The sequence below is a fragment of the Pelobates fuscus genome, chromosome 5 (assembly GCF_036172605.1).
Source record: "Pelobates fuscus isolate aPelFus1 chromosome 5, aPelFus1.pri, whole genome shotgun sequence".
NCBI classification, from domain to species: Eukaryota; Metazoa; Chordata; class Amphibia; order Anura; family Pelobatidae; genus Pelobates; species Pelobates fuscus.
This window is the reverse complement of record NC_086321.1, coordinates 333,328,379-333,345,342: the sequence shown is the minus strand read 5'-3', so window position 1 is coordinate 333,345,342 and position 16,964 is coordinate 333,328,379. Positions and strand designations below refer to the sequence as shown.

The window sequence follows — 16,964 nt, the reverse complement described above, 5'->3', positions numbered from 1 at the left end:
AAGGATAAAAGTTAAAAGGCAAGAAAGTAGAGAGAAATAAAGATGGCCTAAATTATTGCAATGTATCTCTAAGTATCGTTTTCCTTTGACTTATAGCCATTAACTTTAATTTTCTGTTCTTCATCTCTGATGTTGCTTTTACCTTTTTACTTTGATCTGCCCCTCTTTGCCTCTCATTCTTTCACTCACTGTATATGTGACTCCTCAATTCCTGCATACATGATCAATCCGTGCTCTCCATTAAAGAAGATGTTGCAATTATCCTTTCACTCTCTGTAGGTCTGAGCTGTATTTTCCCCCATTAGCTGGTGGCGTGACCCACCCTTTATTTACTGAAGCTGGCTTTGACCTTTTGTGCTACCAGTTCCTGCATTTGTTTGAACAACTTCTCCAGTAAGTGAGAAATCTTGTAAGAAACATGGAAGATGATTATACCTAAGAGGTGAAAGATGGGGACACATGCAAGAACTACGGAACCATTTCCTTCATGTGTCCTCCTCTGTCAACGTTCCCAATCATTTTACCGAGTTCCAGCATACTTCACCAATATCTTCATTCCTTCATGCGTGCTCTAAACATCTGATTCTTCTGTTTCTCTGTGTCCTATGCAATGGTTCTCAAACCAGTCCTCAACGTAACGCAAACCAGTCCTCAACATAATGCAAACCAGTTCTCAACGCAACACAAACCAGTCCTCAGCATAACGCAAACCAGTCCTCAAAGCAGTCGTCCAGGTTTTTTCCAGATCCCCACAGGAACAAAATAGGGAAGTGGTTAAAACCTGAATAGTGGGTGTGCCGAAGCAATAGGTTGGGAATCGCTGCTCAATAATTCTGTGAATTCTCATCTACTGTTTGATCAAACTTGTTTGAAAGGTTTGATTTGGCAAACCCTAAATTGTAGCAAATTGAAATTCGAATGGCAAAATTCAGCCTAAAAATAGCCAAGCTGTAAAATGTTCCTGTCTTAGCCTAACTTTTGCCATTCACATTTAAATTTTCTACAGTTTTATGTTCTGTAGATATATTTTTAGTTCCTTACTGCCTGTATCAGCATGATTAGTTAGTACTAGAAAATTGGTTTGGACTAACCAAGTTTTTTCTGTGTGACATTTTACTCTTTATACTTTAATCCGTGCAATTGTTTCGGGTAAAACTATACAAATAAAAATGGTGTGAAAATGCACCTATCAATATACAGCAATGTAAAACTACATAAATTTACCTGGCCTAGCAGAAACCTGCTTGCAATTATAGAGTTTTGTCTGTTTTTTTACTGCTCCTTTTTCAATTCACTTTAGTGGTCACTTCTCGCTTGAATTTTAAATAAAAAATAAGATTTTGTTATTGTCCTCTAAGAACCAATAATCTCTTATTTTATGTTTTTTCACCTCTTGATTGGACAGGAGATGTAGCCCTTATCTTTCGGATGAGCACTTGTCCGTCATGGCAAACTAAGCTGCTTATTTTTCTTTAAAGAAACGCTTCTTCTCCATTCTCTCCCCCTTTTCCTTGCGCCACGCACATCACTCCAAATAAAGAAATGGCTCATCCATTGCCTGTTTCATTTGTTTTGTGATACGTCCATGTGAAGTTAGGAATTCGGACAAAACATGGTTAGTTTAAAACTAAATGCACAAGCCTAGTTACTCCAAGCACCATGACTACTTCAGTGACTTGAGGTGGTCATGGTTCTTGGAATCTCCCTGAAACACAGCACATACAGAGTTGCTGTACAAAATTGTGAACCAGGCTGCAAAAAGGATGAAAAAGGCTGATATTAATCCACCATCCTATGTGATAAGTGGATCTGTGACTAGTGGAATAAACTACAAATCCTATAAAATTCTGTAGGCCAGGGGTTGTAGCGAACACCAGGTAATCTGACTGGTTACCTCCACTAATTCCTCCTCTCAGCCAGACTGGAACCATTAAACATGCAAGCATCCATTATCCCAGTAACCAGACGAAACATAGTTCTGGGAGTCAACAGATTTTATTCAGGCCACACATGGTTTTTATGCACAGACCCCTAACATGGGGTCTCCAATACAACATAATAGGGTTTTCCTTCCCAGGGTCCTTTGTGCCGGAGAGATAAGTGAGTGAGAAAAACTATAATTTAATTATCTCTTGGGTACAGAAACACCTATACAAAATATACAGTACGCCAAAAGTACCCTCATCTTAACTAGAAACTCCCTATATCCTCACATAGCTCTGATCTGAGTGTACAACCTGACCAAGTATCACTCAGATCCGTTCAGTAGAATTGTATTGCCACCGTGGTAAAATTTTGACCTCTGTTCGGGGATTCCTGTGCGAAAACCACGTGAATGCTCCCCCCAGTTGGTAGTTCCCATCTCCCGAATGTCATTTGCATAGTTTGTCTGGAAATAGAACGGGCAGAGGTATAGCCGATAAGAGTTCCAAGCACTCGACGACCAAGTGCCGCTGCCCACGTTCAGGAGACAAAATGCCACTCTTGTGCCGACCACGTGCATTTGGTTACACGAAATGGCAGCCACCCAGGGGAAGCATTAATTAATTAATTCCTTTGCGATTTCGCACTTAAGTTACTAGGTAAGAACTTTCTAATTTGGTACCAGGGTGGTCTTCCTTTGGGAGTCGAATGTTGAGTGTTTGGATACCATAACTCCCAAACAGATAAAAGATAAAATATACAAATTTTGCAGTATGTTCTGCCACATGGGGTATATGCAATAAGATTGAAGCCCATAGACCAGAATGAGACAGTCCTGATTGGTGGAGCCTCTTCCTAGTCTGGGAAGGATTGTACAGCTGCAATATTTTGATCGGCAAGTGCTGACATTTTAGGAACTTTAATTTTGGGCTGCTCGTTTTTGTTTGTTTGTTTTATATGATATTTTTTTACTTTTTCATTCCAGATTTATTTCATTTTTTTAATTTTTTTTTTAATTCTTTATTTTTGGTATGCAGGTATGTACAACAGTGCCTGTGTTGCCACAACAGCATTGGCAGGCTCAAGTTATATAAACATATGGTAACAGTATTGTGGCACGATAAGTATGCATACATTTTTTATGTAAGAAAGTTAAACAGTAATGATGTACTAAGTCATGATAAAGTTAACAGCACGTTTGAGTTTTTAGGTATATCAAGTTAAGTACATGTTAATAAACCGTATGGCTAAGCTATATATGCTTAATTGAATGAGTATGATACAGTTGTTAAGTTTCAGGCTTATATGACAGGGTGTCAGGTGCAGATTTCTCCGCGCTGCTTAATATTGGCCACCAGGGGGCTGCAAGTCACCGAGCTAGCCAGTTCAAGCTTTCTTATAGGCTTAGGCAATTTTAGCCGCTATCTATGCTAGTGCCTAGAGAGCAGTACAAAATGGCATGCAATTAAAAGTTAGAGCTAAACAATTACGCAGTATATGTTGAACTTTGTGCGCTTATTTAAGATGAACGAAACTTCTGGCATTGATTAACAGCCAAAGGGTAGCTTATGCGATTAGATTTAGTAAACCACCTTAATTGACAAGAGCAAATATGCCTAGCTAGACAAGCTATATTTACCAGTAGCAGAAATTGAGGATTAAGTGTAGTCCAGGCAACAATATTACGTTAAAATAGGCAGTATGTAATTCAAAGAAAGAACATGGGGAAAAAAGGCAATCATATAGTATAAGAGAGTGCCACTGGTGGTAAGGAACTGGGGAGCTTATATGGCTCTAGTCCGTGTGGCTGACAGGTTGTGTGGACAGTTCAGCCTATGCCCGATGTGTAGTGTCCGGATAGCCAGGGAGAGTGACTTCGTGCTGGGGAGGTGCTGGTCCGCTGTGGTATCTTTGGTCCCTGCAGCGGTATGAGGTGGTTGCTAGTTAGGTGCATGGTTGGTGACTGAGCGCCTCTTCCCTGCGGGTCCGTTTCAGTGGCTGTGCGGCGGGTGGGTGATGCCGGCGGTGTTTGTTGTGCCGCTTCTGTCCCAGGTAGCCGCCTGTTGGTCAGCTGGTCGGGGGTGTGCTTGGGGCTTTCGGGTGGTACGGCTTGCACCTTACAGCAGGCGTGTGAGGAAGTTTGGGTGCCCAATTTGGGGTGGGTTGTCTCTGTCCTAGTCTCTTGTCCGTGCTTGTGTGGGCGAACGCCCGCTTCGAGTACCTGCAGCGGAGCGCCATAATAGCGTCGGCGGGTCAGCGGTCGAATCCACATGGCTACCGCCCGTACCGCTTGAAGACTGGGCATGCCCCTGCTGCACTGTAGTTTGTAAAAGGCCAAGCAGAGCCTGTCGAGGGCCTCTAGAGAGGAGGGCTGCACATCCTCGTTCGTGATTCCCCTCTGTGATTCATGGCGGGCGGCCATCTTGGACACGCTCCGTCTGGCTTCTCCTTGCTGCTCCCAGTTGTGAGTGCTCGAGGCTCGCTCTTTGCTGTTCTTACCCCTTGCGCTCACTTTAGGCTTCGGGTGTACGCTGGTGTGGACCAGGATAACCCCCTCTGGTCCTGGGGGGGGGGGTTGAGAGGCCTGATGCTGCGGGTGCCGATTGTTTTGGCGGGTCGGGAGAGCGGTCGTTCCTCCCGTCCACCATGCTTTGTAGGCCCCAAGTTCCCGGCCCGGAATCTTAGCTTAACAATAGTTACCAAAAAGAACGCGCTAAAATAATCTGTAAATATAAAGAAACAAATAATGGTGCAGACCATCTGGTAATAATAGTATGGGGAAAAGGTGTTATATGTAATAAACTCACATGTCCCAGAGCCCTATCACCCCTGGCTCTGGGTTTGAAATGCTCCTTGGGAGAGGGGATATTCCCACACTGCAGGATAGTCAGGAGGATATGTCCACTGATAATTCCGTTGTGCTGTATGTAAAAGGAAAGAAGGGCAGGACCTCCAATTGAATAGTATCACAATTCGTTTTATTGTATAAAAAAGGTTAAAAACCCTTACTTTGGATGTGGTGGGTACAAACTCGCAGAGTCACCCACATAAAAGCATAAAACACATGTATTCGAAAAAACGCTTCCTGGTTATGGTCCGGTCACGTGATCGCTTCCGGGTCCGCCCTCCAATGACGTCCGTGTGACGCGTTTCGCCCGCCTCCACAGGCTTCTTCCGACAACGTCATGGGGTTTCAGTCTTCCTTTTAAGTCCATAGTGCCGCCCTTCTCTCGCCTCATTGGTCGGGGGGCGTGGTTTCACACGATCTTTTTCAATCATTCAATTGCACACTAATAAACTTCATAGACTTAACCCCTTCCAGCACCCACACTAAAATGGTTATATTCAGTGTCACATAAGAAATGGAATCATCTAAGTGATGTTAATCCCAATTATTTCTAATGTATATATAGACCTTATCTAAATTATTCTACATAATGATTTATCAAAGAGACATCTTCTTACTTCATTAAATTATATTTTTAAGTATACACAATGGATATTATACGAGGGTAATTGATAAAAATTCTATACAAACAATACAACAGAGATCAATTCTAGACAGCAGGAAAAACCTTAACTTTTCCCATATCCCTTAAGATAGACAGTGCAGATATATTATGCTCATTTCTAAAGTATACAGTTCTTATACTAAATACAGGCTGACATTATTGCAGAGTACCTGCTGATTGAAAAAGGGGGGGGAGAGGTTGGAAAAAACAGCCATTATAATTTATTTACAAAAAATGACATTACAATTTATTTACAAGAAATGACAAATTTCAAATTCTCCATTTAAACCCCTAGGGAACAACGATTTCAATTTAAACACCCACCTCATTTCTTGTTTCGACAATTTATTGTCTAGATTTTCACCCCTCCAATTTCTACCAACTCTCTCTATCCCAATAAATTGTAATTTGGTAACATCTCCCTGATGTTTGTGAATAAAATGGGAGGATAGGGGGTGCTCCTTAAAACCTCTTTTTATGTTACGCACATGCTCCTCGATACGAGTGTGCACTTGCCGGGTAGTTTTGCCGACATAGTGCATATTGCACGGGCATGTGAGGACATAAATACAGTTTGTGGTGTGACAAGTTATCAGTTGTTTCACACTATATACTTGTTGTGTATTGCCCCCTATTAGTTCTTTTTTGACACACTTAGTGGCTCCCGTGGTTCTGCACGCCAAGCAGTATCCGCATTGGAAAAAACCCACATCTTTATTGAGGAAGTTCTTATTTAAATTTTCTTGTCTAAAGCTGCTCTTTACCAGATGGTTCTTGATACTCGGTACTCCCCTGTAGATGATCCTTGGTTTTTTCGAGATTATCTTGTCTAACAGGGGGTCCTCTTTTAAGACAAACCAATATTTATTGATTATATTTTTTAAATCCTTATTCTTCCCTGAATAATCAAAAATTAGGGAAACTTCATTCTTGTTACTATTCTTTTTATTTTCAATCTTTTTACTTGATTTGTCTAGTAGCTTTTTCCTATCTATTTTCCCCACTTCCTTATGTGCCTTGTCCAATAGAGTCCTAGGGTAGTTTTTAGCCGTGAACTGTTCTACTAACTTGTCAATCTGACTCTCGCAAGTTTCTCCACTTGTGCAGTTTCTTTTTAACCTTAACATCTGCCCTTTGGGGATGTTGTCCAGCCACGGGCCATAATGGCAGCTGTCATAAAAAATGAAACTATTAACGTCCACCTTCTTGAAGAAGGTTTCAGTACATATTTGGTTGTGGGAAATAAAAATTCGTAAATCCAAGAAATTAACCTGACTATCACTATGGTCCATAGTGAGTTGAATCCCCCATGAATTGGAGTTTAAATGTGTCAAAAAGGCTGTAAGCTCTTCTGCAGAGCCCCTCCAGATCCAGAACAGATCGTCGATGTAACGGCGATAGGTGACCAGGTTCTGCACCCAGCCATGACCACCATATATAAAGGATTCCTCCCAATATGACATAAAAAGGTTTGCATAGCTGGGTGCGAACCTAGTCCCCATCGCCGTCCCAAGGATCTGTAGGTAGAAAGAGTCCAGGAAATAAAAATAGTTATTAGTCAGAATAAGATGGATACCCTCCAAAATAAATGTCTGTTGGTCCGGGGATAAATTTGAAGCCGACAGAAAAAATTGGACGGCCTCCATACCCTTAGAATGTGGGATAATCGAATAGAGTGATGACACATCCGCCGTTACAAGGATGTCACCATCCTTCCACTCGACTTCCTCCAATATTTGGAGAATTTGACTAGTGTCCCTTAAATAGGCTCTTGTTCCCTTCACTAGGGGTTGTAGACATAAGTCAATATACTCCGACAAGGGGGCTGACACCGAACCTATCCCAGAGATAATGGGCCTCCCTGGTGGTCTAGTTTCATGTTTATGGATTTTCGGTAGAAAATAGTATACAGGTATCTTGGGATAGATGACAACCAAATAGTCATATTCTGTTTTAGAGATAACTCCCATTGATAAACCTTTGTTCAGAAAATCCATAAACATGTCTTTTTTTCTCATGAGTGGGGTCACCTTTCAATTTTTCATACGTAATGCCGTCATTGAGTTGTCTCAATGATTCCTCCACATAGTATTCCCTGTCCATAAGGACGATGCCACCCCCCTTGTCGGCCGGTTTGATAATCACGTCTTTGTTCTCTCTTAAATCAGCCAAAGCTTGCTGTTCTTCCTTATTCAAATTCATTCTATTCCTATTTATTCTTTTGATACGTTCCACCTCTCGCATCACTAGTTCCTCAAAAGCATCCATTGACTTAGTCTTACAGCCCTTCGGAAAAAAGGTGGATTTCTTTTTAAGTGAGGTGAGATTGGGCTCCTTTAATTGCACATCTCCATTTAATCCCTCAGTAGTGTCCACCTTCTCCAGAAAGAAGCGTTTCAAACATAATTTTCTAACGAACTTCTTCAAATCTATATAGACTGAGAAATGATCCATATTCGCAGTAGGGCAGAATTTTATCCCCCTAGCCAATACTCTATTCTGCATAGTATTTAGTGTAAGTTTCGAAAGATTGTATATTCCCTTGATGTCTATATCCTTCCCCTTTTTCCTTCTCTGTATCTTATTTCCCCCTCTTGTTCCTCTCTTTCTATTCTTCTTTTTAGTGGAGAACTTGGGAGGTTTAATTTTATTCTCTCTTTTCTTTTGTGTTCCCAATCTAAAAAATCCTTTGGATGTCCCTCCCGGGTCCCTCCAAAGGATTTTTTAGATTGGGAACACAAAAGAAAAGAGAGAATAAAATTAAACCTCCCAAGTTCTCCACTAAAAAGAAGAATAGAAAGAGAATAGAAAGAGAGGAACAAGAGGGGGAAATAAGATACAGAGAAGGAAAAAGGGGAAGGATATAGACATCAAGGGAATATACAATCTTTCGAAACTTACACTAAATACTATGCAGAATAGAGTATTGGCTAGGGGGATAAAATTCTGCCCTACTGCGAATATGGATCATTTCTCAGTCTATATAGATTTGAAGAAGTTCGTTAGAAAATTATGTTTGAAACGCTTCTTTCTGGAGAAGGTGGACACTACTGAGGGATTAAATGGAGATGTGCAATTAAAGGAGCCCAATCTCACCTCACTTAAAAAGAAATCCACCTTTTTTCCGAAGGGCTGTAAGACTAAGTCAATGGATGCTTTTGAGGAACTAGTGATGCGAGAGGTGGAACGTATCAAAAGAATAAATAGGAATAGAATGAATTTGAATAAGGAAGAACAGCAAGCTTTGGCTGATTTAAGAGAGAACAAAGACGTGATTATCAAACCGGCCGACAAGGGGGGTGGCATCGTCCTTATGGACAGGGAATACTATGTGGAGGAATTATTGAGACAACTCAATGACGGCATTACGTATGAAAAATTGAAAGGTGACCCCACTCATGAGAAAAAAGACATGTTTATGGATTTTCTGAACAAAGGTTTATCAATGGGAGTTATCTCTAAAACAGAATATGACTATTTGGTTGTCATCTATCCCAAGATACCTGTATACTATTTTCTACCGAAAATCCATAAACATGAAACTAGACCACCAGGGAGGCCCATTATCTCTGGGATAGGTTCGGTGTCAGCCCCCTTGTCGGAGTATATTGACTTATGTCTACAACCCCTAGTGAAGGGAACAAGAGCCTATTTAAGGGACACTAGTCAAATTCTCCAAATATTGGAGGAAGTCGAGTGGAAGGATGGTGACATCCTTGTAACGGCGGATGTGTCATCACTCTATTCGATTATCCCACATTCTAAGGGTATGGAGGCCGTCCAATTTTTTCTGTCGGCTTCAAATTTATCCCCGGACCAACAGACATTTATTTTGGAGGGTATCCATCTTATTCTGACTAATAACTATTTTTATTTCCTGGACTCTTTCTACCTACAGATCCTTGGGACGGCGATGGGGACTAGGTTCGCACCCAGCTATGCAAACCTTTTTATGTCATATTGGGAGGAATCCTTTATATATGGTGGTCATGGCTGGGTGCAGAACCTGGTCACCTATCGCCGTTACATCGACGATCTGTTCTGGATCTGGAGGGGCTCTGCAGAAGAGCTTACAGCCTTTTTGACACATTTAAACTCCAATTCATGGGGGATTCAACTCACTATGGACCATAGTGATAGTCAGGTTAATTTCTTGGATTTACGAATTTTTATTTCCCACAACCAAATATGTACTGAAACCTTCTTCAAGAAGGTGGACGTTAATAGTTTCATTTTTTATGACAGCTGCCATTATGGCCCGTGGCTGGACAACATCCCCAAAGGGCAGATGTTAAGGTTAAAAAGAAACTGCACAAGTGGAGAAACTTGCGAGAGTCAGATTGACAAGTTAGTAGAACAGTTCACGGCTAAAAACTACCCTAGGACTCTATTGGACAAGGCACATAAGGAAGTGGGGAAAATAGATAGGAAAAAGCTACTAGACAAATCAAGTAAAAAGATTGAAAATAAAAAGAATAGTAACAAGAATGAAGTTTCCCTAATTTTTGATTATTCAGGGAAGAATAAGGATTTAAAAAATATAATCAATAAATATTGGTTTGTCTTAAAAGAGGACCCCCTGTTAGACAAGATAATCTCGAAAAAACCAAGGATCATCTACAGGGGAGTACCGAGTATCAAGAACCATCTGGTAAAGAGCAGCTTTAGACAAGAAAATTTAAATAAGAACTTCCTCAATAAAGATGTGGGTTTTTTCCAATGCGGATACTGCTTGGCGTGCAGAACCACGGGAGCCACTAAGTGTGTCAAAAAAGAACTAATAGGGGGCAATACACAACAAGTATATAGTGTGAAACAACTGATAACTTGTCACACCACAAACTGTATTTATGTCCTCACATGCCCGTGCAATATGCACTATGTCGGCAAAACTACCCGGCAAGTGCACACTCGTATCGAGGAGCATGTGCGTAACATAAAAAGAGGTTTTAAGGAGCACCCCCTATCCTCCCATTTTATTCACAAACATCAGGGAGATGTTACCAAATTACAATTTATTGGGATAGAGAGAGTTGGTAGAAATTGGAGGGGTGAAAATCTAGACAATAAATTGTCGAAACAAGAAATGAGGTGGGTGTTTAAATTGAAATCGTTGTTCCCTAGGGGTTTAAATGGAGAATTTGAAATTTGTCATTTCTTGTAAATAAATTGTAATGTCATTTTTTGTAAATAAATTATAATGGCTGTTTTTTCCAACCTCTCCCCCCCCTTTTTCAATCAGCAGGTACTCTGCAATAATGTCAGCCTGTATTTAGTATAAGAACTGTATACTTTAGAAATGAGCATAATATATCTGCACTGTCTATCTTAAGGGATATGGGAAAAGTTAAGGTTTTTCCTGCTGTCTAGAATTGATCTCTGTTGTATTGTTTGTATAGAATTTTTATCAATTACCCTCGTATAATATCCATTGTGTATACTTAAAAATATAATTTAATGAAGTAAGAAGATGTCTCTTTGATAAATCATTATGTAGAATAATTTAGATAAGGTCTATATATACATTAGAAATAATTGGGATTAACATCACTTAGATGATTCCATTTCTTATGTGACACTGAATATAACCATTTTAGTGTGGGTGCTGGAAGGGGTTAAGTCTATGAAGTTTATTAGTGTGCAATTGAATGATTGAAAAAGATCGTGTGAAACCACGCCCCCCGACCAATGAGGCGAGAGAAGGGCGGCACTATGGACTTAAAAGGAAGACTGAAACCCCATGACGTTGTCGGAAGAAGCCTGTGGAGGCGGGCGAAACGCGTCACACGGACGTCATTGGAGGGCGGACCCGGAAGCGATCACGTGACCGGACCATAACCAGGAAGCGTTTTTTCGAATACATGTGTTTTATGCTTTTATGTGGGTGACTCTGCGAGTTTGTACCCACCACATCCAAAGTAAGGGTTTTTAACCTTTTTTATACAATAAAACGAATTGTGATACTATTCAATTGGAGGTCCTGCCCTTCTTTCCTTTTACATACAGCACAACGGAATTATCAGTGGACATATCCTCCTGACTATCCTGCAGTGTGGGAATATCCCCTCTCCCAAGGAGCATTTCAAACCCAGAGCCAGGGGTGATAGGGCTCTGGGACATGTGAGTTTATTACATATAACACCTTTTCCCCATACTATTATTACCAGATGGTCTGCACCATTATTTGTTTCTTTATATTTACAGATTATTTTAGCGCGTTCTTTTTGGTAACTATTGTTTTGCTTTTCACAATCTCTTGTGCATTGTATTTGTGAACGCTGCCATATTTTCTGCATGGGATTTTAGCGCTCACACATTGGTTATTCGGAATCTTAGCTTGTTTACCGGCTTGTAGGGTGTCATTCGGTGCCCCAGCTTGCATAGTGCCGGTTTCTGTGTTGGAGGATCCGATTCGGGTAAGGTTTCTTTAGTTTATCGCCGAAAATCGGGCTCAGGCTCGGGAGCTCGCAGAAAGCGTGTCTGCTCAGCTACCCGGTCAGGCCCCGCCCCCCATTTCATTTTTTTTTTTAAAGCAAAAAAAATTGAGTAAACTTGAGTATACTGTCTAATAAAAGACTAATTCAATATTATCTGTGGATTGATGTAACTAGTCATTTCATTGCTATGTAACAAGAGGTTCCTTGTTATCTCACCATTAATCAACGGTCATATGAAGAATCTATACTTATTAAGCATATCTGCATAACTGTTTGACTAACTTTTTCTTAATTTTTTTATTTTTTGCTTAAAAAAAAGGCATAAAAAATAGCCAACAAATCAAGCCTTCTTATTTTTCACTCTTCTGTTTCTAGTGAGAAGCAATGAGATCCAGGCCATTAAATCCGAACTCACACAGATCAAGTCCAACATTGACGCCTTGCTCGGAAGGTTGGAGCAGATAACAGATGAACAAAAAACAGTGTCAGGTTGGTGAAATACGTGGTGGAATATTTAGCCTGACACAGGACAAGACATCGTGCATCATGTGTATTAATACTATATTTAATCAAAGTACTGGCAGTGGAGACATGTCAAGCTCATAGTGTCATGTTGGGCACTATACCAATTGCCCATCCCCCATTTTTTGTTACAAAATAGGTTTAAACTTACCTGGAATCAAGCACAGGGCAACGTTCCAGTCGCCACTTTCCAGGCCGCTACTGCCTATTTTGTCAATGGAGGGAGTGCACAGTGGTTGGGAGAGAGGAGAGAGCAATCTTCTCCACGCAGGTGCCCTGCCCATAAGGGACAAGAATATCACATCTGTTGCCAGGGTGCTGACAACAGCCTTAAAATATGCACAGAATAAACATTAGGAAGCCTGGATCACATGTGCTTGGGGTGCAACTAACCCTCTACACACGTGCTGATAATTCAGTGATTGCAGTGTTTCAAGTGGAAACAATGCATATAGATATGGACCACGGACACTTCAAATCATGGTTGGAGTAACCCTTTAAAAAAAAATAATATTAATAGGCACTGTTGTTAAAGGTTGGTGATCCATATTTCTATTATATCCATCAAAACTAAAAAAAGGCACTTGAAATTGTAAATTCCTATTTATCGATTAAAAATCTACCGTATATAAAATTTAAGACCCTTCTTAGCATCAAGATCTTTTCAAAAAGAATAGCTTATGTGAGTGAAATTTTGAATGGAACATACCAGGCACGAGTTTCCATGACTTGCTATGCTTACTCTTCTCTATATTCGTTCTGATATTGTCTCATTTTATTTTGAGATTTATCACATAATGTCTGTACTGTTTATACTTTGTACAAACATGTGTTGGCTTATTCAAAATGTATGTACAAATAATGTACAGCTTTGCAGCAATTCAGAATATGCTTCTTCTGCAATCCTGGCAATTTCTATTTCTCTGTGAACATGCACATACAGAAACTCTTTTTTTAACCCATTGAAAAACAAAAAGTAATATAAAACATTCTTAAAAGAGAATGGGGTACCTTCCATTTAACAAGAACTGCTGTGTAGGTCTCATTGAGTTCCTTCCCTAAACAAGGAACTGACAAAGGAATTGTACATTGAAAAAATGTTAATTCTTTGGAAGAAAGTGAATGTTATCCCAGTTTTTTGCATAACGGGGTACCTGTTAAAGTATTACCGTCAACAACAAACAAATCCGAGATACTTGCTGAGTGAGGCAGGACCAATAATTTCTATTTTATGTTGTTGTTTTTTTCTTTCTTTCTGTTGACTCCTTTTAAATACTTGAAAATGTACCTCCTGTTTGAGTTAATAATTCTTTGTAGATCTGATATACAAAATATATTAAAGACAATTGCCAGACGGATAACTAAAGAATTGTGGAAAAACACTTAATTTGACTTGTGTCTGATTCCCTGACAGCTATAGCAGCGAGGAAGAAATCAGACTGCAGTCGAAGTGAGTTTTCACAAGAAGACAGCACGTCAGAGGCAGGAGACACAAACACAGATGAGCCACTCAACGGGGATGAAGGAGAGGATTTAACGCAAGATGACTGCACAGATGTCCTGGTATGTCTGGATGTACTGAGGGAAGCATGCCTTGAGATAGAGATTTTGTGATTGATGTAGTGTAAAGATTTTTGTTCACAAATTAAAATTCTGAGATATTTTTGTGTGACCACCTCGCAAAGTTGCTACCCACGTCAGTCTTTTAAAGGGAGATTCCAGCGAGAATGCTCCCTCGCTGCAGGTTGCCTATATTCAAGGCAAATTCTGTTAACAACCAGAAAATACAATGCTAAGTGAATAACATCACATCCATCCCACCATATATACCTAAAGGGCTAATGGCCTGTCCCCCGGCATGTACAAAAAATAGTCAAATTGTCCAATTGTATTTAGTAACATTTATTCACAATGAATCATCAGTAGACTTTTGCCGTGATTAGTGCTCAGGCTGATACATCCTTAGGTACAAGCCTGAAAAATTTGATTTGCCAAACTCCACTCTAAATTTTTCCCCAAGTCACTTGACACTGTGTTAATCATCTCAACCCTACCTTGAATGGATGAAAAGGTTTCTAAGAAAACTCTGGGGGTGTAAAATGTATTTCCCTCCCTTCAAGAAATAATTTGTGCAGGTGCATCTTAATCATTAAACATAACATGAATTGATCCTTTGCTATATCTTTTTCCCCAATGAATACATCTCATCACCGAGCAATTTAAAGCCCCCCATTTGGCACTGAAAGGATTATGGGTAGCACAGTCTATTCCACATTAGCATCCTACCTCCGCAACCATCCTGATTAAACGGTGTAAAGTACATTACAGTTTAATAAACACACCTTTCTATTTTCCTTTCTTTTTTTTCTTCCTTAGCTTAATTAGAGGGTGTATAAACTGCAAAGGGATGAGGGCCCACGCATCTACACATGGACAGCTTCAATCCAAGGATTACAACCTGCCTCCCTTTTCAATGGAAAACACACCAGAACAGTATTTTGTTTTTCAACAGTCTGTAAAATTGAAGTAATTACGTACCATTCTGCAACAGAGACCACCGGGGACCAGTGTGAATAGGAAAGCCACATTTATACCTACGTTCTAAAGAACAAGAGGAGGAAGACGTGGAATAATGTGGCGTGGCATTAACAAGCCTGTATTTAAGCGCTGGGAGGTAAAAACGTGGGGGGCGGGGGGGAAATAACTGAATTTACATTTCTTTAAAATCCTTTCTCCATGTCATAACATGGACGAGGCACAGTAATGGATAGATTCTGTTAATGGTATTTTAACTCTGCCAACAACAGGTCTATGGCTATCTGGTGTGCGAAATAAAGAATCAAGTGATATATGTAAAAATCCTAACTTGCATATTGATAATGGCTCTATGGACTAAGGCATTCTATGTAAAGCTATTAATTTTGTGCCATTATACGTGTGCAGTGATAGTATTACACAATGTCCAAAGTTGAAAATTGGCAAACTTTTGATGTTAAACATCGAAGGGCTCCATACATTCGGGTGACCCCTCTCTCTAAAATCAAAACGCAGCAGCATCATACCGTAGCCGGCCAGATGTTGCAGTCATCAGAACAGATTTTTACACTTGTAAGTATATTATGTGTTTTTGCTTTTCGAAGTACATCTTTGAAAAAATTCTCTGATCTATTAAAACTAATTGAGCAGTTTGCCACCCGATAGCTTGTGAAGATGATTAAAGTAATGTCTAGATTAAAAAAAACAAAACAAAAAAACTCTGTAAATGGACCACACCGCGCATTCACTTTTCTCAACTTTATTCGTCAGAATCTGTCCGTCACGTAAAGAAAATCAAAGCCGTAACGAGCTGCTGCCTGTAAATACAAGGGATGTAATTAAGAAGGGAAGTTAAAATAAAAAGAAAAAAATGTTTTCTAACTTTTTTAAATACTGTATTTCAATACAAACAAATGTATGGCTAAGTATATGGGTCTATATAGTGCTGTGGGATGTGAGTTATATAACAAACAAAAATGAGAGGATGTTTCACTAAACTCAGGAGGAGGGGGACACGAACATACTGATCTACAGTATATATTTGTGTTAAAAAAAATATATATTGTGTCTACTCTTGAAAAGCGTGTTAAATCTGTGCCATTTGGTCTTGTATATATATGTATGATCCTGTAAAATAAAAACCTGAAAAAGCACAGTCGCAGTTTTATTGGTGCATGATTGACAGTTTTTAGTAGAGAATACTCAAAGTTGAGCTTTTGTGAACCACATAAAGCACTGTAGCGGGACTGCCTTTCAACGTGCAATGAAGATCCACTGAGACTCCAAGGAAGATGTACTACATGCATTCCTGACACTGCAGTTGAAAAAAAACATTGTTTAGGTCCTTGGCCCCTGCCCCCCTCCCCCCCCCCCCCCCCCGCCTTTAAAAATTTAGTTTTTTTTTTTTTCCAGCGCCGTGACAGGTCTTATCGCGGCTGCTCCGCCTCCTTGGCTGAGTTCATCAAATTTGGCATCCTTAGTCAATCCAATTCTTTTTCTATAGGAAAAGCGTCAAAAAGCCACCCTGCACAATTAGCATCTCCTCGTAGAGATGCATTGAAGCATTCATTGTCTACATGCAGAGCGTGGAAACGCTGAATGTCAGTGCTGCACAGTGTACAGAACTGACCCAGGAAGCACCTCTAGTGGCCGTCTGAATGACTACCACTAGAGGTGTAACTAGCCAGTAATGTAAACACTGCCTTTTTCTCTGTAAAGAGAGTGTTTCTATTAATTAGGCTGCAGGGACAGGCTATACACACCAGAACAAATACATTAAGCTGTAGTTGTTTGGGTGTCTATAGTGTTCCTAAGTGCAATTTTTGGCAATTCAAAGTGAATTTCAAATGTTATGCCAGAATACCAGATTAGAATATCCAATGCTTTCAGTTTGACTGTTTTTGACACAATTATGACATTGACTTTGAATTTGTTACAATTCACAGTTTAGGGAATAACTATATAAGGTAAAATTACAGAAGTGCTTTAAACCTAATGCCATGTACGGAACCTGGGCTCAGTCTATGAGTAGGAC

At 40.0% G+C, this 16,964-nt stretch overlaps 1 protein-coding gene across 1 annotated transcript in view; it reads left to right on the top strand.

Annotated features, from left to right (window-relative positions):
* RALY (RALY heterogeneous nuclear ribonucleoprotein) overlaps positions 1-16,083 on the top strand; it is a 211,965-nt gene extending 195,882 nt beyond the window's left edge. Inside the window, exons 7-9 of the mRNA XM_063455725.1 lie at positions 12,248-12,361; positions 13,809-13,957; positions 14,771-16,083. Of these exons, the coding sequence (XP_063311795.1) occupies positions 12,248-12,361; positions 13,809-13,957; positions 14,771-14,779 (272 nt within the window). The 3' untranslated portion in view covers positions 14,780-16,083. The remainder of the gene's footprint in view (positions 1-12,247; positions 12,362-13,808; positions 13,958-14,770) is intronic.
* The last annotated feature ends 881 nt before the right edge of the window (positions 16,084-16,964 follow it).